Source organism: Cricetulus griseus, chromosome 8, assembly GCF_003668045.3.
Source record: "Cricetulus griseus strain 17A/GY chromosome 8, alternate assembly CriGri-PICRH-1.0, whole genome shotgun sequence".
In the NCBI taxonomy this organism is placed as follows: Eukaryota; Metazoa; Chordata; class Mammalia; order Rodentia; family Cricetidae; genus Cricetulus; species Cricetulus griseus.
In genome coordinates, this window is record NC_048601.1 from 92,079,831 (window position 1) to 92,102,197 (window position 22,367).

General features: G+C 41.7%; 1 protein-coding gene across 6 annotated transcripts; it reads left to right on the forward strand.

Moving 5' to 3' along the window:
* Positions 1-764: 764 nt before the first annotated feature.
* On the forward strand, positions 765-21,821 carry Tra2a (transformer 2 alpha homolog). Of its 6 annotated transcripts, none has more exons than XM_035448501.1 (9): positions 766-990; positions 12,012-12,321; positions 12,603-12,736; positions 14,288-14,447; positions 17,266-17,454; positions 18,657-18,772; positions 19,985-20,119; positions 20,624-20,691; positions 21,019-21,821. In XM_035448501.1, the coding sequence occupies exons 4-9, from the start codon at positions 14,415-14,417 to the stop codon at positions 21,027-21,029; spliced, it is 552 nt and encodes a 183-aa protein (XP_035304392.1). In that variant the 5' UTR covers positions 766-990; positions 12,012-12,321; positions 12,603-12,736; positions 14,288-14,414; the 3' UTR covers positions 21,030-21,821. The 6 variants fall into 6 exon arrangements, with proteins under 6 accessions (XP_027285384.1, XP_035304392.1, XP_035304393.1 ...); XM_035448502.1 differs by having other exon boundaries at positions 12,012-12,310; XM_035448503.1 differs by having other exon boundaries at positions 12,012-12,090.
* The last annotated feature ends 546 nt before the right edge of the window (positions 21,822-22,367 follow it).

The window sequence follows — 22,367 nt, forward strand, 5'->3', positions numbered from 1 at the left end:
TCAAATAACCCACAGGTAACATTATTAACACAGATTCATCACTGCCCCCGGGGGCAATTTCTTATTTTTCTTTTCTTTTTATTTTCTCTTTCTTTTCTTTTTTCTTTTTTTTTGTTTTTCAAAACAGGGTTTCACTGTGTAGCCCTGGCTGTTTTGGAACTCACTGGCCCATGCTCAGTTTCTTTACCCACCGACCCATCTCACCAGGTGCAGTAAACATTTTTTGTCTCTGTGTGTGTTTGTTTTCCGAGACAGGGTTTCTCTGTGGCTTTGGAGGCTGTTCTGGAACTCGCTCTTGTAGAACAGACATCCGCCTGCCTGTGCCTCCTCCCGAGTGCTGGGATTAGAGGCGTGCGCCACCACCGCCCGACCTGAGCATTATTATGTTTAATAAGAAGTCCAATCTAAAATAAGGACCATTGAGCTAAGAATCATAAAATAAATAAATAATAACTAATAGACTAGAAGGGGGACTGGAATCAGGGGAGAGCAAGGAACTCGTAGCATTTCAGTATACTCCCACCTGTGCCCGTATTGCTATGTCAACGTTAAAATAAATAAATAAATAAATAAATAAACAGAGACAGATATCCGCAACACACACGCCTTTAAGACAGGAGCCAGGATGCCGCTGTGGCCCGCCAATCTCCGCGCGCTAGGGCCAGGCCGACACAAAGCCTCTCGGGGCGGGGCGGGGGCGGGGGCGGGCCGCTGACGCCGGCGCGGCCCCGCCCCGTGACGTCAGGCGCCGGGGACACCAGGAGGTTTGTGGCGGTGCCGGCGCCATCTTGCCTGAGCGTGCGAGCCGGAGGGAGCGGGGCGCCTCGGCCGTTGTTGCCGTCGTCGCCTTCCTCCTCCTCCTCCCCACGGTGCGGACAGCGGGGCGCCTAGGCTGTCGGCCCTCGAGCCGAGACGTCTTCTCTCTTGCTTAGTTCTGGGGAGCTCCTGGCCGACATGAGCGATGTAGAGGAGAACAACTTCGAGGGCAGAGTGAGTACAAAGCCGCGGGAGCCGTCTTCGGCGGCGGCGGCTCGATGCCGCGGGGCTCGGGCGAGGTGACGGGGCCCGCGGGCGCAGCCGTGAGGGGCCCCGCGAGGAGCGCGCGCGTTTCCCCCCCACACACACCACCCCACACCACCACCCCCGGCCCAAGTCGGCTTCGGGGCGCCGCGGCGGCGGCCGACTGGTGCCCGGCTCGGTCCTATCCTCTGCTGTCGCTCCCTTTCCTCTCAGCTTCCCATCTCTGCTCCGAGGTGCGGGTCCCCGGCGCGGTGGGGCAGGAGGCGGCGGGGCGCTCCCTCCGGCCGGACACAGTAGGTGCTTCCCCGGCGGCGGCGGCGGCGGCGGCGGTGGCGCGCGTGGCGTGTCCGTGTCCGGCGGCTCCGGCCCCGGCCCGTCCGCACGCTCGCCCGCTCGCGGCCGGGCGGCTGTGCGCGCGGGCTGGCTCTAGGCCGGGCGGGCCGCTGGCTGCGCGCGGGGCCCGTGTCTCCTTGGCTCTGTGTTGCAGTGAAGCGGCCGCGTCTCCGGCGGAACCGGCGGCGCTGCGCCTCGGAGGCTCTCTTCTCGGGGAGCCTCGAGGCGTTGGAGGTGGGACGAGCCCCAGGAAGTGGTTAGTCAACGGCCGCAGCGACCCTTAAGAGTTGTTAAAAGACGAGAGCTGCGAAGGGAAACGACGCGCGAGAGCCTTTCCCCTTAATGCCCTCCTCCTCCTCCTCCTCCACCTCCTCCTCCTCCTCCTCCTCCTCTTTGCTTTCCCTTGGAAGTGGATGTGGAAACGCTGTGTAACGCCCGCTTCTCTCCTCGCTGCTCCGTGCTGGGGTTCTCTGTCTCTCTCAACTTGTCAGGCTTGCTTCCCTCTCTGACCTCTCATCCGAGAAAACCCCTTTACAGCTTTTTATGGTTAGACTGCGTCAAGGCATCTTACTTTTTTTTTTTAACCTTACGCAACTGAACGTAATTTGATGGCTCGGTTTTCAAGAGGGGGGGGCGGGAATAAGTCGCTAAGCGGTAACTCAAAAAAAAGATTACCTGAAATTTACAGCCCCCACCCTCCTGTTTGTTTTTTTTTTCCCTCTCACCCATCCCCCAGGGAAAGGTTTTCTTTATTTTTGAGGTCCTGTGAATGTAAACAGCACAAAGAACGCGTTGTCCTCAGCTTGAGTGTATTAGAACTTTTATTCCCGTTCTTGAGCTTTGTTTCCAAAGTTACCCTCGTAGTGGAAATTGATGGGAGCGAGTCCTGGTTAAAAAAAAAAACAAAAAAACAAAACAAAACAAAACCCTGCCAGGAAAAAGGAAGGAAAAAAAAAAAAAAGGGAAGCAAAAGTCCCAGGCTATGAGTGTTCTGGCTGCTGTGTTGGTATTTAGTCTAGTGGGGAGAGGGTGGGTGAGGAAAAATACCACACTCACACTTGAGGGATTTGTTGAGAGGAAAGAATTTGTCCTTTTTAGGAGCCCTAGATACAGACACCTGTACTCTGCCATTCAAGTCAGACGGTCAGTTAGCTTTTGGTTCCTGAGAAAAGGAGTTTTTGTTTGTTTGGGGGCTGGTTATGCACTAGGACTGGATCAAAACTATGTTTATCTTTGAATTATTTGAATGAATTTTCAGGCTGATTATAGCTGAACCTACTTACTTTTTTTTTTTTTTTAAAGGTTTGTTTTGTCCTAACAAGCCTTTTTTCTACTTTGGTTTTTGGTTTTTCGAGACAGGGTTTCTCTGTAGCTTTGGAGCCTATCCTGGCACTCTGGAGACCAGGCTGGTCTCGAACTCAGAGATCCACCTGCCTCTGCCTCCCGAGTGCTGGGATTAAAGGCGTGAGCCTTTTTTTAAGATCATAAAATATTCGGAGGTAGTTGTGTTACTTGTGAAAGTACATAATTAGGAAAAGACATTTTTCTGTCAGTTTGTTGTCTGTTTTTTTAAATACCCGTTTGGTTTTTGGGATTTGCACCAGTGTTACTTTAATTGCTCTGTTGCTTTTCTAATTTGTCACCTAGTGGTGACAAGATACTTAATATTCCGGAATCCACTTTTCAGTTAAAAATTATTTAGGCCTTAACAGCCAATTAACAAAAATTTTCTAGCTTCCCCTATTCTGCCAATTGTAGAGACCATGTTTTTTTTTTTTTAGACAGGGTTTCTCTGTGGCTTTAGCGGCTGTCCTGGAACTCTAGCTCTTGTATATCCGCCTGTCTCTGCCTCTCAAAGGCATGTGCCACCACTGCCTGTTGAAACCACTTTTTTTTTTTTTTTTTTTTTTTAGTTTTGTTTATACTGGTACCCATGACTCAATAGGTTTACTTATCAGTACTTTCAGGGTCAGTTACAACTCTTTAAGGCTTAATGGGGAGTGAGTTCTCTTTTATTATTTATTTACTTATTGGTTTTTTGGAACAGGGTTTCTCTGTGACTTTGGAGGCTGACCTGGAACTTGCTCTTATAGACCAGGCTGGCCTCGAACTTACAGAGCCTCTACATCCCTAATGCTAGGATTAAAGGCATGCACAACCATCGCCCAGCCCTAACTATTTTTGAAGGGAGCAGAAAGCAAGACTGTGTGTGTGTGTGTGTGTGTGTGTGTGTGTGTGTGTGTGTGTGTGTTCTTAAACAGGCTAGAGGCTTTTCTGAAGGTTCACCTTGATTTTGTTGTTGTTGGTATTTAAATTTAATTTGTTATTTAAATACAGTTGGTTTTGTTTGTTTTCTGTTGACCATAAATCATCAGTTACAAAATTTCATATACTACAACAGCTGTGCCCCTTCTCGTTGTCTCTGAAGATGTCTGAGGGTAACAGTCTAGAAGGTTTTCAGATGATTGTATTTGTTGAATTTATAGTTGCACTTCAAACTTTTCTCAGTACAGTAAATTAGGGGAAGCTTTTACAGGTCAGTAGTCAAATGTTGGGTTTACCAGTTTTTTTTTTTAAGATTATTAATCTAGTTTTTGATTGTTTTTTTTTTTCGTAGGAATTTATTGAGAAGATCGCATCTGATACATTCACTTTATCTTCAGGGTATAACCAGGATCATGTTAATCCCATCTCAGTAAAAGTATTTAAAGTTAGGTGGAAATTTTCCAGAGTCTACAAAACACTGAAAATGAAATATTTACATCTACATTTTAGAATTCAGACCCCAAAATTCTTTTTGGATACATTTTTTAAATTTATTACTCCTGATAATTTAGCAAGGGCCAGAGTACTACTGTCAGCATTTTAGAAATAACCACCCAAACCATACTGGGGTACACCTTTAATCCCAGTACTCAGGAGGCAGAGGTAGGTGGAGAGGTAGGTAGTTTGAGGCCAACCTAGTCTACTAAGTTCCACGACAGCTAGGATTACACAGAGAAAACCCAAGAGAAAGAGAGAACCAAGACACAGAAGACCACATAAACCACAGTTCAATACTCATTTTTGTATATACAGGATGTTGTTAATGTTTAGATTTTTCTTTGTGGAAAAGTACATTTTACTTCACCATATTGATCCATTAATAGAGTCTGCTAGAAGTATTTTTTCAAGATTGTCTATTCTATTTGAAACTGACGTCCCTTCCGGTGTAAATGAATTTTAGGAGGGAAAAAGATAATGGCGGAAAAAGAATTTTGTACTACAAACCCATGGCGAAACTTTGGAACAACTTTCCACTGTCTTTTATAGAAGTGAGGGGCTACTTAGGTGTTCTGTCCCCCTCCCCCTATAATTTTATTGTGTGTGTATGGGTGTTTTGCCTGCATGTATATTTTCCGTACCACAAATGCAATACCTGAAGAAACCAAAAGAAGGGAGTTGCATTGTCTGGGACTAGGGTTACAGATGTATATATGTATCAATTTAACAAGTACTGGAAATGTCCTGGGGTGGGGGGCAGGGTACTAAAGCTCATGCTTGCCTTAACTCAAGATCCTCTTTCTTCAGCTTCTGGAATTTATAGCCAGGTGCCACTACACCCATTTTCACCCAATGTTCTTTTGGAGCTGAGAATGTAGGAAGGTGGCTTAATCTGTCTGACTTTTTCTGTCTTACTGTGTAAGCCTGGCCAACTTCAAACTCAGTGCTGGAATCTATTTGTCACCTTAATAAAAATGGATTGTTTGCTTTATAAAACTTATCCAAAGTTAGAATTTTGATCTTAACTAATATCCTTTGTAGAAATTGAGAACGGACACAAAACTTTTGTTCAGTCTTCTTTTTCAGTTCTTGTTCTAGTCTCTTGAAAACAAATGTTTTTTTAAACAGACTTAGTATGAGCATCTCGTTGGTACAGAATGATTGAACAATGAGAATTTTAAAAATGAAGCAAATTTACTGGTACTAATTGGAATTAAAAGTGTGCTGATGGCTCAGTGGGGAAAGTGCTTGCTGTACGAGCTTGTGAGCCTAAGTTCTGAACCCTGGCACCTATTGTAAAAAGCCAGACTTGGCAGAGTTTGCTTCTGGTCCCAGTGCTAGGAGACAGGCAAGAGGATCCCCAGTACTCCTTAGGCAGTTCAGCTAACCAATAGATGAAAACTCTGGGTTCAGTGAGAAGCCCAATCTCACACAGTAAGGTAGAGGGTAATAAAGCAAGACCCTTCACTTTAGCCTCTGACCTTCCTTCACAGGTATATAAGCATGCAGACATACACACGTTGTGTGTATTAATATCTTAAAACTTGGAGTAGTGTAGTAGTAGGCATGGTGGTCTTAGTGATGTCATTTTGAAGTCAGTCAGGGATAAACAGTAAAACTCTGTCTCCCAGTGCTGGAGAATTGGCTTAGAGGTTAAGAACACTTGACTGATGTTGCAAAGGACCCAATTTCAATGCCCAGCACTCGTGGCAGCTCACAATCATCTGTAACTCCATCCCCAAGCGTTCAGACGCTCCTTTCTGGCCTCAGTGGGTGTGGCATACACGTGGTACTCATGCAGGCAAAGCACCCATAATGAAATTATGGTGGGGAGGACCTTGTCTCCAGAGGATCCAGCAGTGCCTCTGTAGCACCTGAATGCAAGTGGTGCACATAAATTCATGCAACACAATTTTAAGAGAATGTGTATTGTGAAATTTAAAAATGATAAGATTTGCCATACCACTTAGTTAAGCTCCAGCAACTTAATTGTAAACATTTCCTTAGATTAATTGCTTAGGGGCAGGTAGAGTGGAAGTGAGAGACATGGTGGAGTTTCAAGAGTGTTGCTGTCCCTCCAGTGGGCCTGAGATGAGCTCCCAGCACCCACATCAGGTAGCTCACAACTGTTTTAACTCCAGCTCCAAGAAATCAACAACCTTTTCTGGCCTCTGCAGGCACCCACATACACACTATATACAGACTTGTGCACATAAAATCTTTTTTTAAAGCTGGGCATAGTGGTGCATGCCTTTAATGCCAGCTCTCTGGAGGTAGAGGCAGACCTGGTCCACACTGAATTTCAGGTGGCCAGAGCAACATCTGAATAAAAGAATGAAATCAGTCTTAAGCCTCTGTTGAGGTTTTTCAGTGGTTAAAGGCACTTGCCACCAAGTCCAACAGCCCGATTTCAGTACTCCCAATCTACATGGTAGAGAAAGAGAACCAAGGCACAGAGACCATCACTCCCAGTAAATAATAAGTAAATAGATAATTTACCCCCCAAAAGGGTAGAGCGAGCCAGGCACTGAGGTACTTACCTATAATCAATCCCTCTTGAAAGGGGCAGGAGAATCGGGAGTTGGGCTGTATGGGATGGGTGGGAAGGGATACAATATAGCCAGCTGTGGTGGCTCAGGCCTACAATCTGCACTGAAGGGGGATTGCTGTAGGTCCAGCCCATAGTGAGTTCCAGATACCTGAATTACTAGAAAACCAAGTAGGGGAAAGGTAAAGATGACGTCTTGTAGTAGGACTAGTACTAGACCTGAATTTGATGGTGGTTTTATTTTGTAATGTGTTTAAGGCGTTTTCACTTTGTGCCACTCCTAAAATGAGAATAAAGATCTATGAAGTACTACACATGGTGGCTATTTGGGTAGTGCTGAGATTCTGCTCTACCCCCCAGCGGAGCCTTGAGATCTAAGAGACTAACAGCAAATACTGTGGATGAGTCTTATTTTTAAATGAACTGCCTTATAACTTAGCTTATTAAGAGAAACAGTGGCATGAAGAGTCAGCAGAGTAGTTTTCCTTGAATCTGGATGACTAAAAAACATATTGTCGGTAGGTGCTCAGGTAGCATGATCAACCCGAGACTTTTGTAATGGTATATATTTCTATGCTAAGTGAATTGATGCATAAGTCTTGCAGGTTTAATAGGACAGAAGTGGAGGTGAAAAATATTAACAGTCACATTGAAGAAGAGATTGATTGTTGAATACTTATGAAAGGTGGAAGGCCAATATAGTAAAAGGAAATGTGAACTGTACATATCCACATATCCTTATCTGTGGTCTTTGTTGTGGTATTGATCAGAGTAAGTAAACCTGATAGAAGAAAATTTACTCCCCCCCACCCCCAACAAGGCTCTGTCATGTAATTCATACCTACATTATGGCACCAGAGGATTTGGCAATTGGTTTTTAGGTTGGTTTTAGTTGTTATCTACTGGCTTTAATATTTGGGGGAAGAGGGACCATGTAGCCCAGGTGACCTTGAACTTGAAGTATCTTAAGAATATATGGATGTGCTACAACACCCAAGTATGGGGCATTGAGTCAGCTTTGTACATGTTAGGAAAGCTCACAAACAACTGTGCTACATCCAGCCCTAAACGTGTACCTTTGAAATAGTGGGTTTTTTTCTTTAACAGCTTTTGAATGGGACATTTTATCAGCTGGCAGAGTTATGGGCAACCTTTAACATTTTTATCAAAAGATTATAAGTTTTACAGATAACCTGAGAATTGTGGCATAACTTTAAGGTTTGGTTATAATTGCCAGTTACTAAAATTTATGATACAAGTTTTCAAAATTACTCCAAACTTACCAGGCTTTGTCACACACCTTTAATCCCAGCACCTTGGAGGCAAGAGGCAGGCAGATCTCTGGGAGGGAGTTCGAGGCCAGCCTGGTCTACAAATTGAGTTCCAGGACAACTAAGACTATTACACAGAGAAATCCTGTGAGGGGGAAGAAGAAAAGCTGTTCCAAATACAGGCATATGTCTTGTTAGTTATCCATGAACCTTTGTAGATAGAGATCATGTTGACCTCATAGGGATCAGCCAAGTAGGATCTTAAAAGAGATGAATAAGCATTGTGCATCTTCATGGGACACATGATTTAAATTCACTAGTTTATTTCTTTGGAAATTCCCATTTTTAATACTAAGGAAATAGAAGGCAGTTTGTTTCACAAGATGTGACTTGAATATATGTAAATTTGTCAGTTTGCATCTACAATACTGAGCTTCCTATTGCTTGCTTATGTTCTGCATCAATTTGTCCATATAGCAAATACCAGAACTTGTTTGGATTGTGCTTTGAAAACCTCCTGCCTGGCTTCTTTCTGGTTTGTAGTATCTAAGGTAGATGGAAGCCTATTTAGTATTTCTTTTATAATCTGTGGTATAAGGGTCAGTGAGTCATTTGGCTGTTTGAGCTGGGCAGCATATTTTAAAGGGTTGTTGAATACTAAGGATTTTTTTTTTTTTTTTTTTTTTTAGACAGGGTTTCTCTGTGGCTTTGGAGGCTGTCCTGGAACTAGCTCTTGTAGACCAGGCTGGTCTCCCATCTGCCTGCCTCTGCCTTCCAAGTGCTGGGACTAAAGGCGTGCGCCACCAGCACCCAACAATACTAAGGAATTTTTAACAACTCTTCATTAAGACAGCTTTAAGAGCTGGTTAGTATAGTAAGACAAAACAGATAACCGCTTCTTACCAGAAATTTTCCCCCTTCCTTGCAATTTAAGTTTCCTAATTCTAAATAGTCTTATGAATTTCTTTTATGAAATTTAAAGTTAGCCAGGTGTGGTCACACATGCTTGTAGTCCCAGTTTCTTAGGAGACTGGGGAGGGGAGGATTATTTGATACCACAAGTTTGAAATCAGCCTGGGCAAAATAATGAAATTTTATTTCAAAAACAAAGAGAAGGGCAAGGTTCCAGCACAAAATCTCTTGAGTTGGAGGACAGCTAGGACTACACAGAGAAACCCTCTCTGAACAAAAGTAAAGTTCACTGAATAGTTGAAATAGTTTCATTTAAAAAGATGAGTCAAGCTGGGCGTTGGTGGCGTATACCTTTAATCCCAGCACTCGGGAGGCAGAGGCAGGCGGATCTCTGTGAGTTTGAGCCACCCTTGTCTCCAGATTGTCTCCAGAGCGAGTGCCAGGATAGGCTCCAAAGCTACACAGAGAAACCCTGTCTCGAAAAAACCAAAAAAAAAAAAAAAAATCAGATTTTTTTAAAATCTGGCATTTGTCCTCCATAAATGACTTCTTTAACACCAGCTATTAGAATAACAGGCCATATTCTGAAACTTTTTTTGTTCATAGTTGAAGTTTGTGACACCACAAGTGTTAGAGAGCTAAGGACTATTCTATAAAGTTGTTTATAGAAGATTCCTGAAGATGAGAGAGATCAGATAAAAACGGCTTTAAATATTTGTGACACCCTGGGTGTTAAAATAAGAGTACTTTTGAACTGGAATTGTAATTCAGTATTATAGTGCTTGCTTAGCATGCAGCAGCCTTGGTTCAATTCCTAGCACTGCCAGAAAGAAGAGAACACCTTTAAAATGTCTTTTAAAAGATACTCTGCCAGCCAGGAGGTGGTGACATCTTTAATCCCAGCACTTGGAAAACAGAGGCAGGAGGATCTCTGACTTCAAGACCAGCCTGGTCTACAGAATTCTAAGACAGCCAAGGCTACACAAAGAAACCCTGTCTCAAGAAGAAAAAAAAAAAAGATACTCTGCCAAATTGTGATATTTTGTTGTGACTCTAGATCTGGGATTTAGCTTTAAGTTTATTAATTTTACTCTACAGAAGTAATTTTTGGGGCCAGCAAGATAGCTCGGTGGGAGCCAGGCGTTGGTGGCTCACACATTTAATCCCAGCACTTGGGAGGCAGAGGCAGGTGAATCTCTGAGTTCCAGGGCAGCCTGGTCTACAGAGCAAGTTCCAGGACAATCTCTAAAGCAATACAGAGAAGAAAAAAAATGGTGGGTAAGGCACTTGCTGCTGCACCTCATAACTCCCAGTGAGTTGCTTTCTGGCCACATGGGCACAAAATATTTTAAAGTGTAGTATTTTTAAAGAAGTCATTTTTGGTAACAATGTTTAATGAGAGGCTTGGTAATTAAAAATTTATGTGGACCATTAAATTCTCATTAAAGGAGTCCTTAAGATTAAATTGTAGACTTTTTCTAGGATTTCTTTAAAATCATAGTAAAATTAAAGTTTATACTATCTCAGAGCAAGACCTGGTGCTTAATGTATAAAGAGACTTTGGTGGGTGCATAAAAATGTTGTGACCACTGCACTTCCACAGTGCCATAGTTGAATGTTATGTTAAAGTCTGGTTTATAGGAAGGAAAGCTAAAAGAAAGACATTCTCCTGGTTCAGATTTTGGACCATCCCCTTTACTTCAATTATAAACAAAATCAATACTTTTCTTTTTCTTAAGTACTATATATGTTGCTCCAGGCAACTGTCTAGAAAATTTAGAGTAAGATATGAAGGACTTAACACTGGAAAGGTTGGTGGGGCGGTGGTGGCACATGCCTTTGATCCCAGCACTTGGAAGGCAGGGGCAGTAAGATATCTCTGAGTGTGAGGTCAGCCTGATCTACAAAGTAAGTTCCAGGACAGCCAGGGCTGTTACACAGAAACACTGTCTTGAAAAATAACAACAAAGCACTGGAAAGGTTGTCATTAACCAGGAAGATAATGGGTAGAGTTCTTGATAAGCAAATGTTTTGATATTAAACTTCAATGAAAGGGGTTAGGTATATAGCTCACTTGATAAGGTGCTTATCTAGCACCAGGCCCTGTTCAGTCCCCAGCACAATGTAAAACCAAGTTTGGTTGTACATGCCCATGTTTGCTTGGGAGGGAAATAGAGGCAGGAGATGTGGCATAAATGAAAATTGGTATGAATTTGTACATTTGTTAAGATCGGGCTAATTCTTTGCATTAATAACTGAGTGTTAAGTGGATGGAGAAACCAAATTTTGGGTTCTATTTTGGTTATGTGGATTACTATGGTTTTTAGTCAGTTACTAATTATTTGATAAATTTTTACGTAGAACTAACTTCAGAGACTAGTTTGCCATGGAGGAGATGTCTATTTCTCTGCAAGAGTATACATTGGTGTGCATAAATACAAAAGTGGTGGGATCAAGGACAATTGTCATGATACACATTTTGTTCGTACTTTATGGTGTAAGTGGTGTCTCAAACATCAACGGCATCTATTTCAGGAATTTACCAGTCAAAGCGAAGGGCTGTTAGAAACTTTGTGCTCTCCCTTTAGTTTTTATGTGCTTGTCTTCAAAACACATCTTTCTGGTTAATCAGAATGAGTGGAAACAGCAGTCAAAATTGGGAGGTGCAATTTTACTAATTTGTTATGTCTTTGATCTCCGGCATGTGTGCTGTCATGTGAGTTCAGATGGTGTGTATAGCCACTTTGGCCTGGGATGCTTTGCTTCAGCCGTACCTGAATTTCTTAAGTGTGGCTTATTGAAAGTTAATTCTAAGATCAGTAAGAGCTTTCAGCCTGTAAAATAGTGGAAAATGAATATTTAGGTGGGGGGAATTGTAGTTTATGTTTGAATTACATTTATATTAAAATTAGGGACTAGAATGGACATGAAAGGGGAGGAGGGTAAAGAATATGGTTAAAATCTTAGAGAAATTCAGTAAATTCTGTTAGACTACACATTTTTAAATACTATGAAAATTTGGTTTTTTTAATTTATTTTTAAATAAACTAGTTATTTGCACTTTACCTGCTGGCCTTTCCATTTGGTAGATAACATTCTGAACTCCAGCAGAGTTTTATAATCCCCACGTGCTTAAATATACTAAATGTTCTTTTTCCATTAAGGTTAATGTTCGTGAAGAAATTGAAGAGTTTTTTCCAAGAATGTGGAAGATAAATCAAGATAAAAGAAGGCTAATGAAAAGTATTAAAGATCAGAAAATTAAAATTGAATGGGGGAAAAAATTGAACAGAAGATTGGTCAGATAGAAGCTCTTGAATATTTTTAAGGCTATTTTGAATTGTTTGAATTGGGGAAGAATACACGAAGTATGAAAAATGAAAAACTCAATGAAGAATGAAGAGAAGTAGAAAGCAAGAGTGAAGTAGAATTAAAAGAATCTGGAAGAATGAATGGGTCCTAGGTTAAGTAAATGTATGGTTTATGTTCCAGTGTCTGTATGATCAAGTTGTAGATGAATTTGCATGATTACTTAGTTAATAGAAAATTGATGATCTGGTTCAAGTAGGGAATTATTGAGGACAGTTAGCAGTATTAACAATGGGATATTAATGAGCTGAAATTTTTTTCTGGAGGGTGTTGCCTAACCATTTGTTTTTCAGGAGCAATCAATATAAATAATTACGGTATTTTAAATGTTAGGTGGTAGGCATCTACTTGACCAGTGCCATTTGTAATACTGTCTTCTTTGTTAGGAGTCTCGCTCTCAGTCAAAATCTCCAACGGGAACTCCTGCTCGAGTAAAATCAGAGAGCAGGTCAGGATCTCGTAGTCCATCAAGGGTTTCCAAACATTCTGAATCCCATTCTCGATCAAGATCAAAATCCAGGTAAGTTTAAAATGGGCTAACTGCTTTCTTCACAGCAAGATGGTTTTGTCAGATCTCCTTTTTGCAGCATTTCATATAGAAAGTTCACTGCAGAATTTAGAATCATTCCTTAGCTTATCTGTTAGCTACTGCCTATTGGGTAAAGGTATCAGCCACCATACCTGATTCTCTCAGTTTAATCCTTGGAAGCCGAATGGTGTAACTGACCTCTACTCTTGTACCTACACAAAAACATACGTACACAATTAAAAAACAAAAAACAAAAAAAACTAGATATACAAACCTGTCATCTACCTTACTTTCTGAAGCAGAATCTCTCAATCAGGCCAGAGCTTAACAGTGTGGCTGTTCTAACCAGACATCTTGCTCTGAGGATCCCTAGTCTCTACCTTCCAAAACTGGAATTACGACCAGTTACCACACCTGGCCAACATTTACAGAACTTTTGAAGGTCGGTACTCATAGTTCTCTGCCTACATGGTGATCACCCATAAGCCATCTGCCCAAGGCAAAAACTGGTATTTGTTTTGTTATTGTTTGGGTTTTTTTTTGTTTGTTTGGGCAGTGGTGTTAGCAGCAGATTTTACTAAAATTAGTATTAGGAGAATAAGGGATATCTTCATTAGTATTCTTCCTTATGGAATGATTTGTCTCTGGTAGTACACCATTAGATTGGTTTTATCCTTCTCTCAGAAGTCTGTTTATTCAAGAACTTAATACCAGGTTAACCTCAATATTCTTTGCTCTTCATAATTCCTTTATAGGTATAGCAGACTTGTTTTTGCTATTCTCTGAGTGCATCTCCATCACTTTCTCTTTTTCTTTTCAATTTAGACAAGGTCTCACTCTCTAGCCCTGGCTGGCCTGGAACTCACAGAGATCTTTGTCTCTCTTGAGTGCTGATGGCAGTAAAGACATGCACACCCTGCTGCTGCTGCTATTCTTTTTCTTGTTTCTTAAGTATGCTTTAACATTTTTTTTTTTTTGATGGAAAATGAAATGAGAGTGAAGGAGTGGACTAAATAGAAATTTAAAAAATAAGTGTTTGCTGTTCATCCAGAGGATCTGCTCTTGATTCTTAGTTCTCAACACAAGCATTTGACAGCTTACGGCCAACCACCTGTAACTCCACCTTCAGGTGTTGTGCAGCCCACTTCTGGAAGGCATCTACAAATATGTACACATATATATACATAAATAAAAATGGGTGTGTGGGGGAAAAAAGTGTAAATAAGCAGGTGTCCATTGAGTCCCAAAGAGGGCATCACATCCCTTATAGAAAGTAAAATACCCAAGTGAGTGGTTGGGACATACCTCAATTGCTGCAGCAAAACAAAAATTAAGAAATTTTTTATTAATTAGATAACCTGTGTTTCTGTATGTATGTATTCCATGTGCATGCAGTGCCCTCAGAACTGGAATTACAGATGGTTATGAGCCACCATAAACCAAACCTGAGTTGTCTTGGAGAGCAACAAATAAATGCTCTTAACTGTAGAGCTATCTCTCCAGCCCTGTGATCTATTAAACCTAAGTTTGTTTCTTTCAAAGGTCAAGGTCAAGGAGGCATTCTCATAGACGCTACACTCGGTCCAGGTCTCATTCTCATAGGAGACGATCTCGAAGTAGATCCTATACACCAGAGTATCGTCGACGAAGAAGTCGGAGTCACTCTCCAATGTCTAATCGCAGAAGACATACAGGCAGCAGGGTACGTTTGTTGTAAGGGTTAATGGAAACTTGGCTTTCTCTTTCTCCAATGTGTAGTCATGGCATAATATCTTGCTTTTATGAAAAAAGTGGTATGGCAGAAAGAACAAGTATTTTAACTGCATGTGGTGGTGCTTGCCTTTAATCACAGTACTCAGGAGGCAAAGGTAGGTGGGTGGAGGTCTAGGTCCCAAGCCAGCCAGGGCCACGTAATGAAGCCCTATCTTTAAAGGGGGAGGGGTGAGCCGGGCCTTGGTGGCGCACGCCTTTAATCCCAGCACTTCCACTGCAAGAGACAGGCGGATCTCTAGTTTGAGGACGACCTGGTTTGCAGGATGAGTTCAGGACAGCCAGAGCTACACAGAGAAATACTTTCTTGAAAAGGTGGGGTTGGGGAGCTGGAGAGATGGCTCAGAGGTTAAGAACACTAGCTAGTCTTAAGGGGTCCTGAGTTCAACTCCCAGCCAACCACATGACGACTGGTAACCATCTGTAATGAGTTCTGGTGCCCTCATCTGGCCTGCAGGGACACATACAGACAGAACACTGTGTACATTAATAAATATACATAATTTCACAAACCTCCTACAAATGAAGTACATTTTTATTAGTTTTTTTTTTTTAATTTTATATGCTTTGGTGCTTTGCCATGGGTGTCAGGTCCTCTGGAACTGGAATTAGACAGTTGTGAGCTGCCATGTGGGTGTTACGATATGAACCCAGGTCCTCTAAAAGATCAGTCAGTGCTCTTAACCTCTGAGCCATCTCTCCAGCCCCAAAGTACATTTTCTTGACTTTGTGTGTGACAGGTTTGCCATGTAGATCTGCCTCATCCTCTTCAATGCTGCATTTACTAAGCAGGAAGTTTGTGTAAGTGCATTTCTTAAGGAAGCTGCAAAGGGCGTAAGTTCCTCTGGAGCCAGAGTAATGGACAGTCCTTAATCCTCGGAACATGGGCGCTAGAAATGCACCTCTGCTAGAGCAGTGTGAGGTCCTAAGCACTGAGTTGGTTTCTGTGTCTGCACAGTGTACACATACAGACAAGAGGGTGTGCCCATTATCTTCCTCAGTTAATTACCGTGTCTTGTGAGCCTCAACTATTGGCTATGCTGGCTGTACGGCAAGCACCAGGAATCCCGTCTGTTTAGTGCTGGGATGTTGAGTGTGCACAGTTGTACCCAGCTCTTTCCAGGTTTCTTAAAAAATCAAATTTGGGAAAAAATATGTTCAATTAAAATGAGAATCATAAACTTCTATGTGGTACACTCAAGTTTTGTTTTGTTTTCACTCAAAAGTTTTATTATAGGGAAGAAACAAGAAAACACCAAAGATCTATGTAATATCTTATACTCCTATTGAATTCGTGTAATACTTTCTTATTTATGTATTATGCACGCAACATTCTGCTTCCATGTATATGCGCATACCAGAAGAGGGCACCAGATCTCATTACAGATGGTTGTGAGCCACCATGTGGTTGCTGGGAATTGAACTCAGGACCTCTGGAAGAGCAGTCAGTGCTCTTAACCTCTGAGCCATCTCTCCAGCCTCCGTGTAATACTTTTTATGTGCAGGTTATTTGGGTGTGAAGCACTGAAGTATTTTGTTTTGATTTTGAGTTGGCAGAGAGGCCAGCAAGATAGCTCAGTAAGTGGATTGGGGCACTTGGCAGCCAAGCCTAATGGCCTGTGTTTATATCTAGAATCCACATTGTAGAAAGAATTGTCCTGACCTCCATATGTGCTTCATACTACAAGTGTGTCCATATATACACACACTAAATGTGGGGGGGGGGGGGTTCTGTTCATTGTTGTTGTTTTAGATAAGTGTTAGAGCCCAGGTCTCAAATTGCCCTACTCTAAAGTTGTTTGCTGTGTTTTCCCTATATGATACCAGTGATGCTGACATCCACAGTAGTTTTGGTGTCAGTATTTATTTAATAATAATATTAAAGTCTTGATCCTGACAACATTCAAAGGATATCCTGCTACAGAATGAAAATGTGGCTAGAGGTAAGGCTCAGTGACTAAGAACACTTAACTGCTTTGCCAGAGGACCGACCAGAGTTGGGAGGATCCATTGTCCCCATCTGGCCTCTGGGAACACATGGACAGAAACTGGGGGGGAAATAATTTTTAAATTCTTTTAATGTGTTTATGTGTGCCTGCCTAAAGTATGTACACATGTTTGCTTTGGGAAGTTAGGTTACTGGGTCCCCTGGATGTAGAGGTACAGGTAGTTATACACCACCATCCCACATGGGGTCATCTGCAAGAGCAGTAGGTACCCTTAACCATTGAACTGTCTCTTTAGCCCCTAAAGTAAATGTTTAAAAGGATGAAAATAGAGGGCTAGGATTGTAGCTGAATGGGCAGAGTACTTAGCTGTTGGGTTGAGTCTCCAGCACTACATAAAATTGAGGTTACTGGAAAAGTGGAAATGAATCAGATTAACTAGTAATGAACCAGACATGCAAAAGGTGAATTCTTTGGGTACATTCTGAGAATTGCTGAGCTAGATGAGAGAGGGAATTTTTCTGTTTTGTTTTTCAAGACAGGGTTTCTCTGTGTAACAGTCCTAGCTGACCTGGAACATGCTCTAGAGAGCATGTTGATGCTCTCTAGAACATCTACAGATCTGCCTGCCTCTGCCTCCTCAGTGCTGGGATTAAAGGCCTCACACCATCACCACCACCACCCAGCTGAAAGGGAATGCTTTTATACAAACTATAGCCATAAAGTGTATTCCAAAGAAAATCTTTGTGTTTTGATCTTATATTGGAATTTTAATTAAAATTTAACTCTACCTTTATTCAACAGGCAAATCCAGATCCCAATACTTGCCTGGGAGTGTTTGGCCTCAGTTTGTACACAACAGAGAGAGATCTTCGTGAAGTGTTTTCTCGATATGGACCATTGAGTGGTGTGAATGTGGTTTATGATCAGCGAACTGGGAGGTCACGTGGATTTGCTTTTGTGTATTTTGAGAGGATAGATGACTCTAAGGAGGTAAGTCTTGTTTTATAATTTTCATTTGAAAGAATTTTTTACACGCATGATAATGATGCAGCATTATTAAGTCTGTTTATCTTTTCTGTAAACATGCCTCCTGACTGTCTGACCAGATTGGAACTCAGCTCACAGTTTTGCAGTTAAAAAAGCTAGTTTGGCGCTGGGCGATGGTGGCGCATGCCTTTATTTCCAGCACTTGGGAGGCAGAGGCAGGAGAATTTGAGGCCAGCCTGGTCTACAAAGCGAACTCGAGGGCAGCCTCCAAAACAATACAGAGAAACCCTGTCTCAAAAAAAAAAAAAAAAAAAAAAAAAAAAAAAAAAAACTAGTTTTGCTTCTCAGTTCATGCTTTCTATATAATTACATGCTAATTGAAATCTTTATGAAGTGAATGATATGAGTAAATGTTAAAAACTGTAGTGTGTAACTGTTCTTTTTTCTTTATATGAGCCATATTGATGCTTAAGTTGACAGTCTAATTTTATGTCTAATTCGGTGGGGTGGGGTAGAGGCAGGTGGATCTCTGAGTTTGAGGGCAGCTAGGCCTACACAGAAAGTGCCTGAGTGAGTGGGATGGTGAGCTCAGATGCAGGCTGGTTATGTCCCGTGGTGATCACTAGGGGGCAGTGCTGGCTTAGAATTGTGTACTAATTTGTGTACTATCAATTCTCAACAAGAGGAGGCAAGCTACTATAATTGTTCTCTTGCATCCCTTTAAATCATGGCTATTTGGCTACTTAGTGAGTTTTACAAATAAATATTGAACTACAAACTGAAGAGCAAGGCTAGAGGTAGGTTAAGGTGAGCATGATGGTGTATACCTGTAATCTATTACTTGTAAGACAGAGGCAGGATTGCTGTAATTCCCAAGCAATTCAGGGTGATATTGATATCTAGTCTTAAGGGGAGTAGGAGGGGTTATAAGTTAAAAACAAACAGAATCCTAAAGGTTAGCTAGCTCTTCTGAATATCTGAGGTTTGTCTTTGTAAGGGAAGCAGATCTTAGTTGCATTGTGCAACTTAAATATATTCTGGGTAATACTTAGCTCTGGAAATGCTGGCGGTTCCTTATATAAGCTGCAGTTCTATGCCATTTCAAAAGTGGGTTTATTTTATAAATAGTTCATACTTAATTTTAAATTAGCTAAAAATGGCTTCAAGATTAATGAATTATGAATAATTTTCTTTTTCTTTTATAGGCTATGGAAAGGGCGAATGGGATGGAGCTGGATGGTAGAAGAATTCGTGTGGATTATTCTATCACCAAGAGAGCACACACGCCTACACCAGGCATTTACATGGGCAGACCAACACAGTAAGAACTTGTGTTTTGTAGGGGTTATCTCTTGTAGGCCTCTTTATAGGCAGTTTATTGATACTGGTCTTTGTTTTTAAAATATCACGATTTTCACATTGAACAAAAATATAAATGTTTTCATATTGTTTGCTTTTTAAGGAATGCAAAGGAGCCAGAGGCAGGCAGATCTTTAGAGGTTGAGGCCAGCCAGGACTACTGTCACATAAAAAGTGGCACATGGTGGGAAGAGGGGCAGATAGATGCAGGCTTTTTTTTTGTTTTTTTTTTTGTTTTTGTTTAATTGAGGGATATGTTGATAGGGAAGAGAAGACCTACAGAAAACCAGGCTTGAAATTGTCCCTTGTTTTTGGAACACACCAAAGAAGGGGGCTTCAGATTCACCCCCAATGAGTAAACATTAGATCCTGGAATAGTCATTCTTTTTGGTGTTCAGGCCTAGTTTAATTAAACTAATACATACTTTTTTTTTTCAACTATATATTTAGAGAGAGGGTATATGGTTTGCAGGAGTTGGTTCTCTCCACTCATGTAGATCCCTTGGATAGAATTGTCAGGTTTAAAGCAGCAAGTGCCTTTGCCCACTGACCCATCTTTCAACCCTTTACATTTGTTATTATTTCCTATGCTTTTTCTTTTTTTTTCTTTCCTTTCTTCCTTCCTTTCTTTTTTTTTTAAGACAGGGTCTCTATAGAGCCTTGGCTATCCTGGAATTCATTTTGTAGACCAGGCTGGCCTCACATATCTTCCAGCTTCTTCCTTCTAGTGCCCGGTATTAAAGGCATGTGCCACCACACTGGTCTTAAAGTATTTTGGTTTTTTTTTTTTTTTATGTATTTTGGGGAGGGGTGTATGCACATGAGTACAGTGTCCTTAGAGGCCAAAAGATGGTATCAGTTCCCCTCGGTGGAGTAGCAGGCATTGTGAGCCACCCTACGTGGGTGTTGGGAACGGAACTGAATCTTGGAAGAGTAGCAAAATATGCTCTTAACTGCTGGGCCATGTCCCCATAGAGTTCTGTGAGACCATAAGGAGCCAAAGCAGAACACCATGGGAGTCAGTAGGGTGAGATGGGAGGACATTTGCCATGCAAGAAAGGTTCCCGCTTATCTCACTTATCCTGCCAGTTTGTATAAAATGATCCAGGATAATAATCTTTTCTTCTTCCTCTTTTTTTTTTTTTTTTTTTTGTGTGTGTGTGTGTGTGTGTAGTAGTGGTGGTGGCGGTGGAGGAGGAGGCGGCGGAGGAGGAGGAGGAGGCGGCGGTGGCAGACGACGAGATTCTTACTATGATAGAGGATATGACCGAGGCTATGACAGATACGAAGACTATGATTATCGGTACAGGTAATGTTTTAATCTGACATGTCAAGTCTATGTGGATGGTAGCTTTATTTGGTACTTTAATGGTTAGCATGTACAAATAGAAACTGGATGTTTGAGCTGGGTAGTCTTAGTTGCTTGGGAGACAAAGATAAGATCACTTGAGCTCAACCTACTAATAAAGTGACTTTACATATTTTGGGGGCTAGGGTGGTTCAGAGTTGAAGAAAGTTTAGGGGTGAGAGTGTCACTTGATGGTACTTGTCCAGTATGTGCTAGGTCCTGTGCTAGGTCCTCATACTCCTTAAAAATGAAGGCACAGGGTCTTCTGTGTAGCCCTGGCTAGCTTGAAACTGGCTGTATAAACTATCTTGGCCTCCACTCACTAACGTCACGTCTTCCCAATATTTAGGATTAAAGGCCTGTACTACCACAATGGCTAGGTTTTTGTTTTGTTTTGTTTTTTTTCTTCCCCAGACTCAGTGAAGTGATTATGTAGTGTGCTAATTCATCTCTCATTTCTTACAGAAGAAGGTCGCCTTCTCCGTATTACAGTCGCTACAGGTCAAGGTCAAGATCTCGTTCCTACAGCCCAAGTATGTAAAATTTGCTTTTGTAGTGTTGGAACTGTATGTATGTATGTATGTATGTTTGTTTGTTTGTTTGTTTGTTTGTTTTTTGAGACATGGTTTCTCTGTATTGCTTTGAGTCTGTCCTAGAACTCGCTCTGTAGACCAGGCTGGCTTCGAACTCACAGAGATCCTCCTTCCTCTGCCTCCCGAGTGTTGGGATTAAAGGCGTGTGCTACCAACGCCCAGCTGAAACCATCTTTCTAACCAGATACTTGCATATGTGGTAGCTGTTAATAGTTGGAAAAATATTAGGCAAGTCAAACTATAATAATTGTTTTTGTTCTCTTTCAGGACGCTATTGATAATGAAGCAGTTATGGCTAAGGACTTTCCTTTCCTTTTTTGATTCTGGATTTATGAGCTTCCGATGCTTCCTAGTCCTCAAAACAAAACAACAAAAAAACCCTTGGTTTATTTCATCTATAGTGTGGCCAGTTGTGTTACTGTTTTCCATCCTTTGTTATACTCTTAAAGGTGTAATTGTCATTTAAGTCGTCCAACATCTGAGAAAAAAGGAGCCCGCTGTTATGCTTTGTGGTTCTTTGCCTTTACAGGGGACTAACTCCCTACTAGGAGGGAAGAAATGGCCGTCTTTTGAAAGCTTTTGTGATGGGTAGTGTAGTAGACGTCCTATTAGAACCCTGCAGTCGTGACAAACTGCTTTTTAACCTTCTTGGGGAAGATCACTTTAAGTAGATGAGTCACGTCAGGTTGTCTAGAGTGGCCTGGAACAGAGTTGAGTGTAGAAAGTTTGAAGCTATAGGAGAAACTATGAAGAATGTAACTTTGACCCTAAAAAATTAAGTCACCTTTTAGGAATTAAAGCTTGTAGATTCCTATAAAACATGTTATGTTTGAAGTTACGTGTTAAACCTTATAAACTTAAAGTGTGATTTTTGTGTTAAATTTACAGAAACTTAAGTATTCCCTTAATCACTGAAGGACAACCTTTATTTATTACCTAGAACAACTGTATAACTTGCTGTTAGAAATTTTGGTATTGGGTTATTGGTTTTGTGGGTTATTGTATAGTATAGAATCCTAAAATACATGTGGGGAAGAGTAATTTCAAATAAAAGTTAATTTGAAAAGGGATTGTTTGTTTTATTTGATAACAGTGGACAATGCAACTGGATTGAAAGCTATTTTTGTTTGAGTGTGTGCCTGCATGTGTGTCAGTGCAGCAGTGTGTACATGCGGTGACCGCCTTGAAGACTAGAAGAGGTCATCTTATCCTCTGGAACTGTTAGAGCTGGGAGCCACCATGTGGGTGCTAGGAGTGGAACCGGACCCTCTGGAAGAACAGCCAGGGCTGTCCACCTCTCCCCACCTCCCATCTGCTCCTCAGAGAGGGTGAGGCCTTCTCTAGGAAGTCTACTAAGTCTGTCCCATCATCTCACTGAGGCAGGACCAAGGCACCTCTCCTCCCCCACACCCCTGTGTCTAGGCTGGGCAAGGTAGGTATCTCTCCATATAGAACGGGCTCCACTGAGTCAGTTTGTGCATTAGAATTAGATCTTGGACTCACTGCCAGTGGCCTCATATTGTCTGTCATACCATTGTCACCTGTTAAGGGAGTCTAGTTTGGTCATATGTTAAGGTCATATGCAGGTTCCCCATTTGTCAGACCTGAGTCAGTGA

Bases quoted from the DNA above. Each gene is read 5' to 3' on its own strand.
- Tra2a (XM_027429581.2), top strand. From the start codon at position 955: ATGAGCGATGTAGAGGAGAACAACTTCGAGGGCAGA. The intron at 14,448-17,265 runs GTACGTTTGTTG...TTTATTCAACAG, and splicing joins GAAGACATACAGGCAGCAGG to GCAAATCCAGATCCCAATAC. The intron at 18,773-19,984 runs GTAAGAACTTGT...GTGTGTGTGTAG, and splicing joins TACATGGGCAGACCAACACA to TAGTGGTGGTGGCGGTGGAG.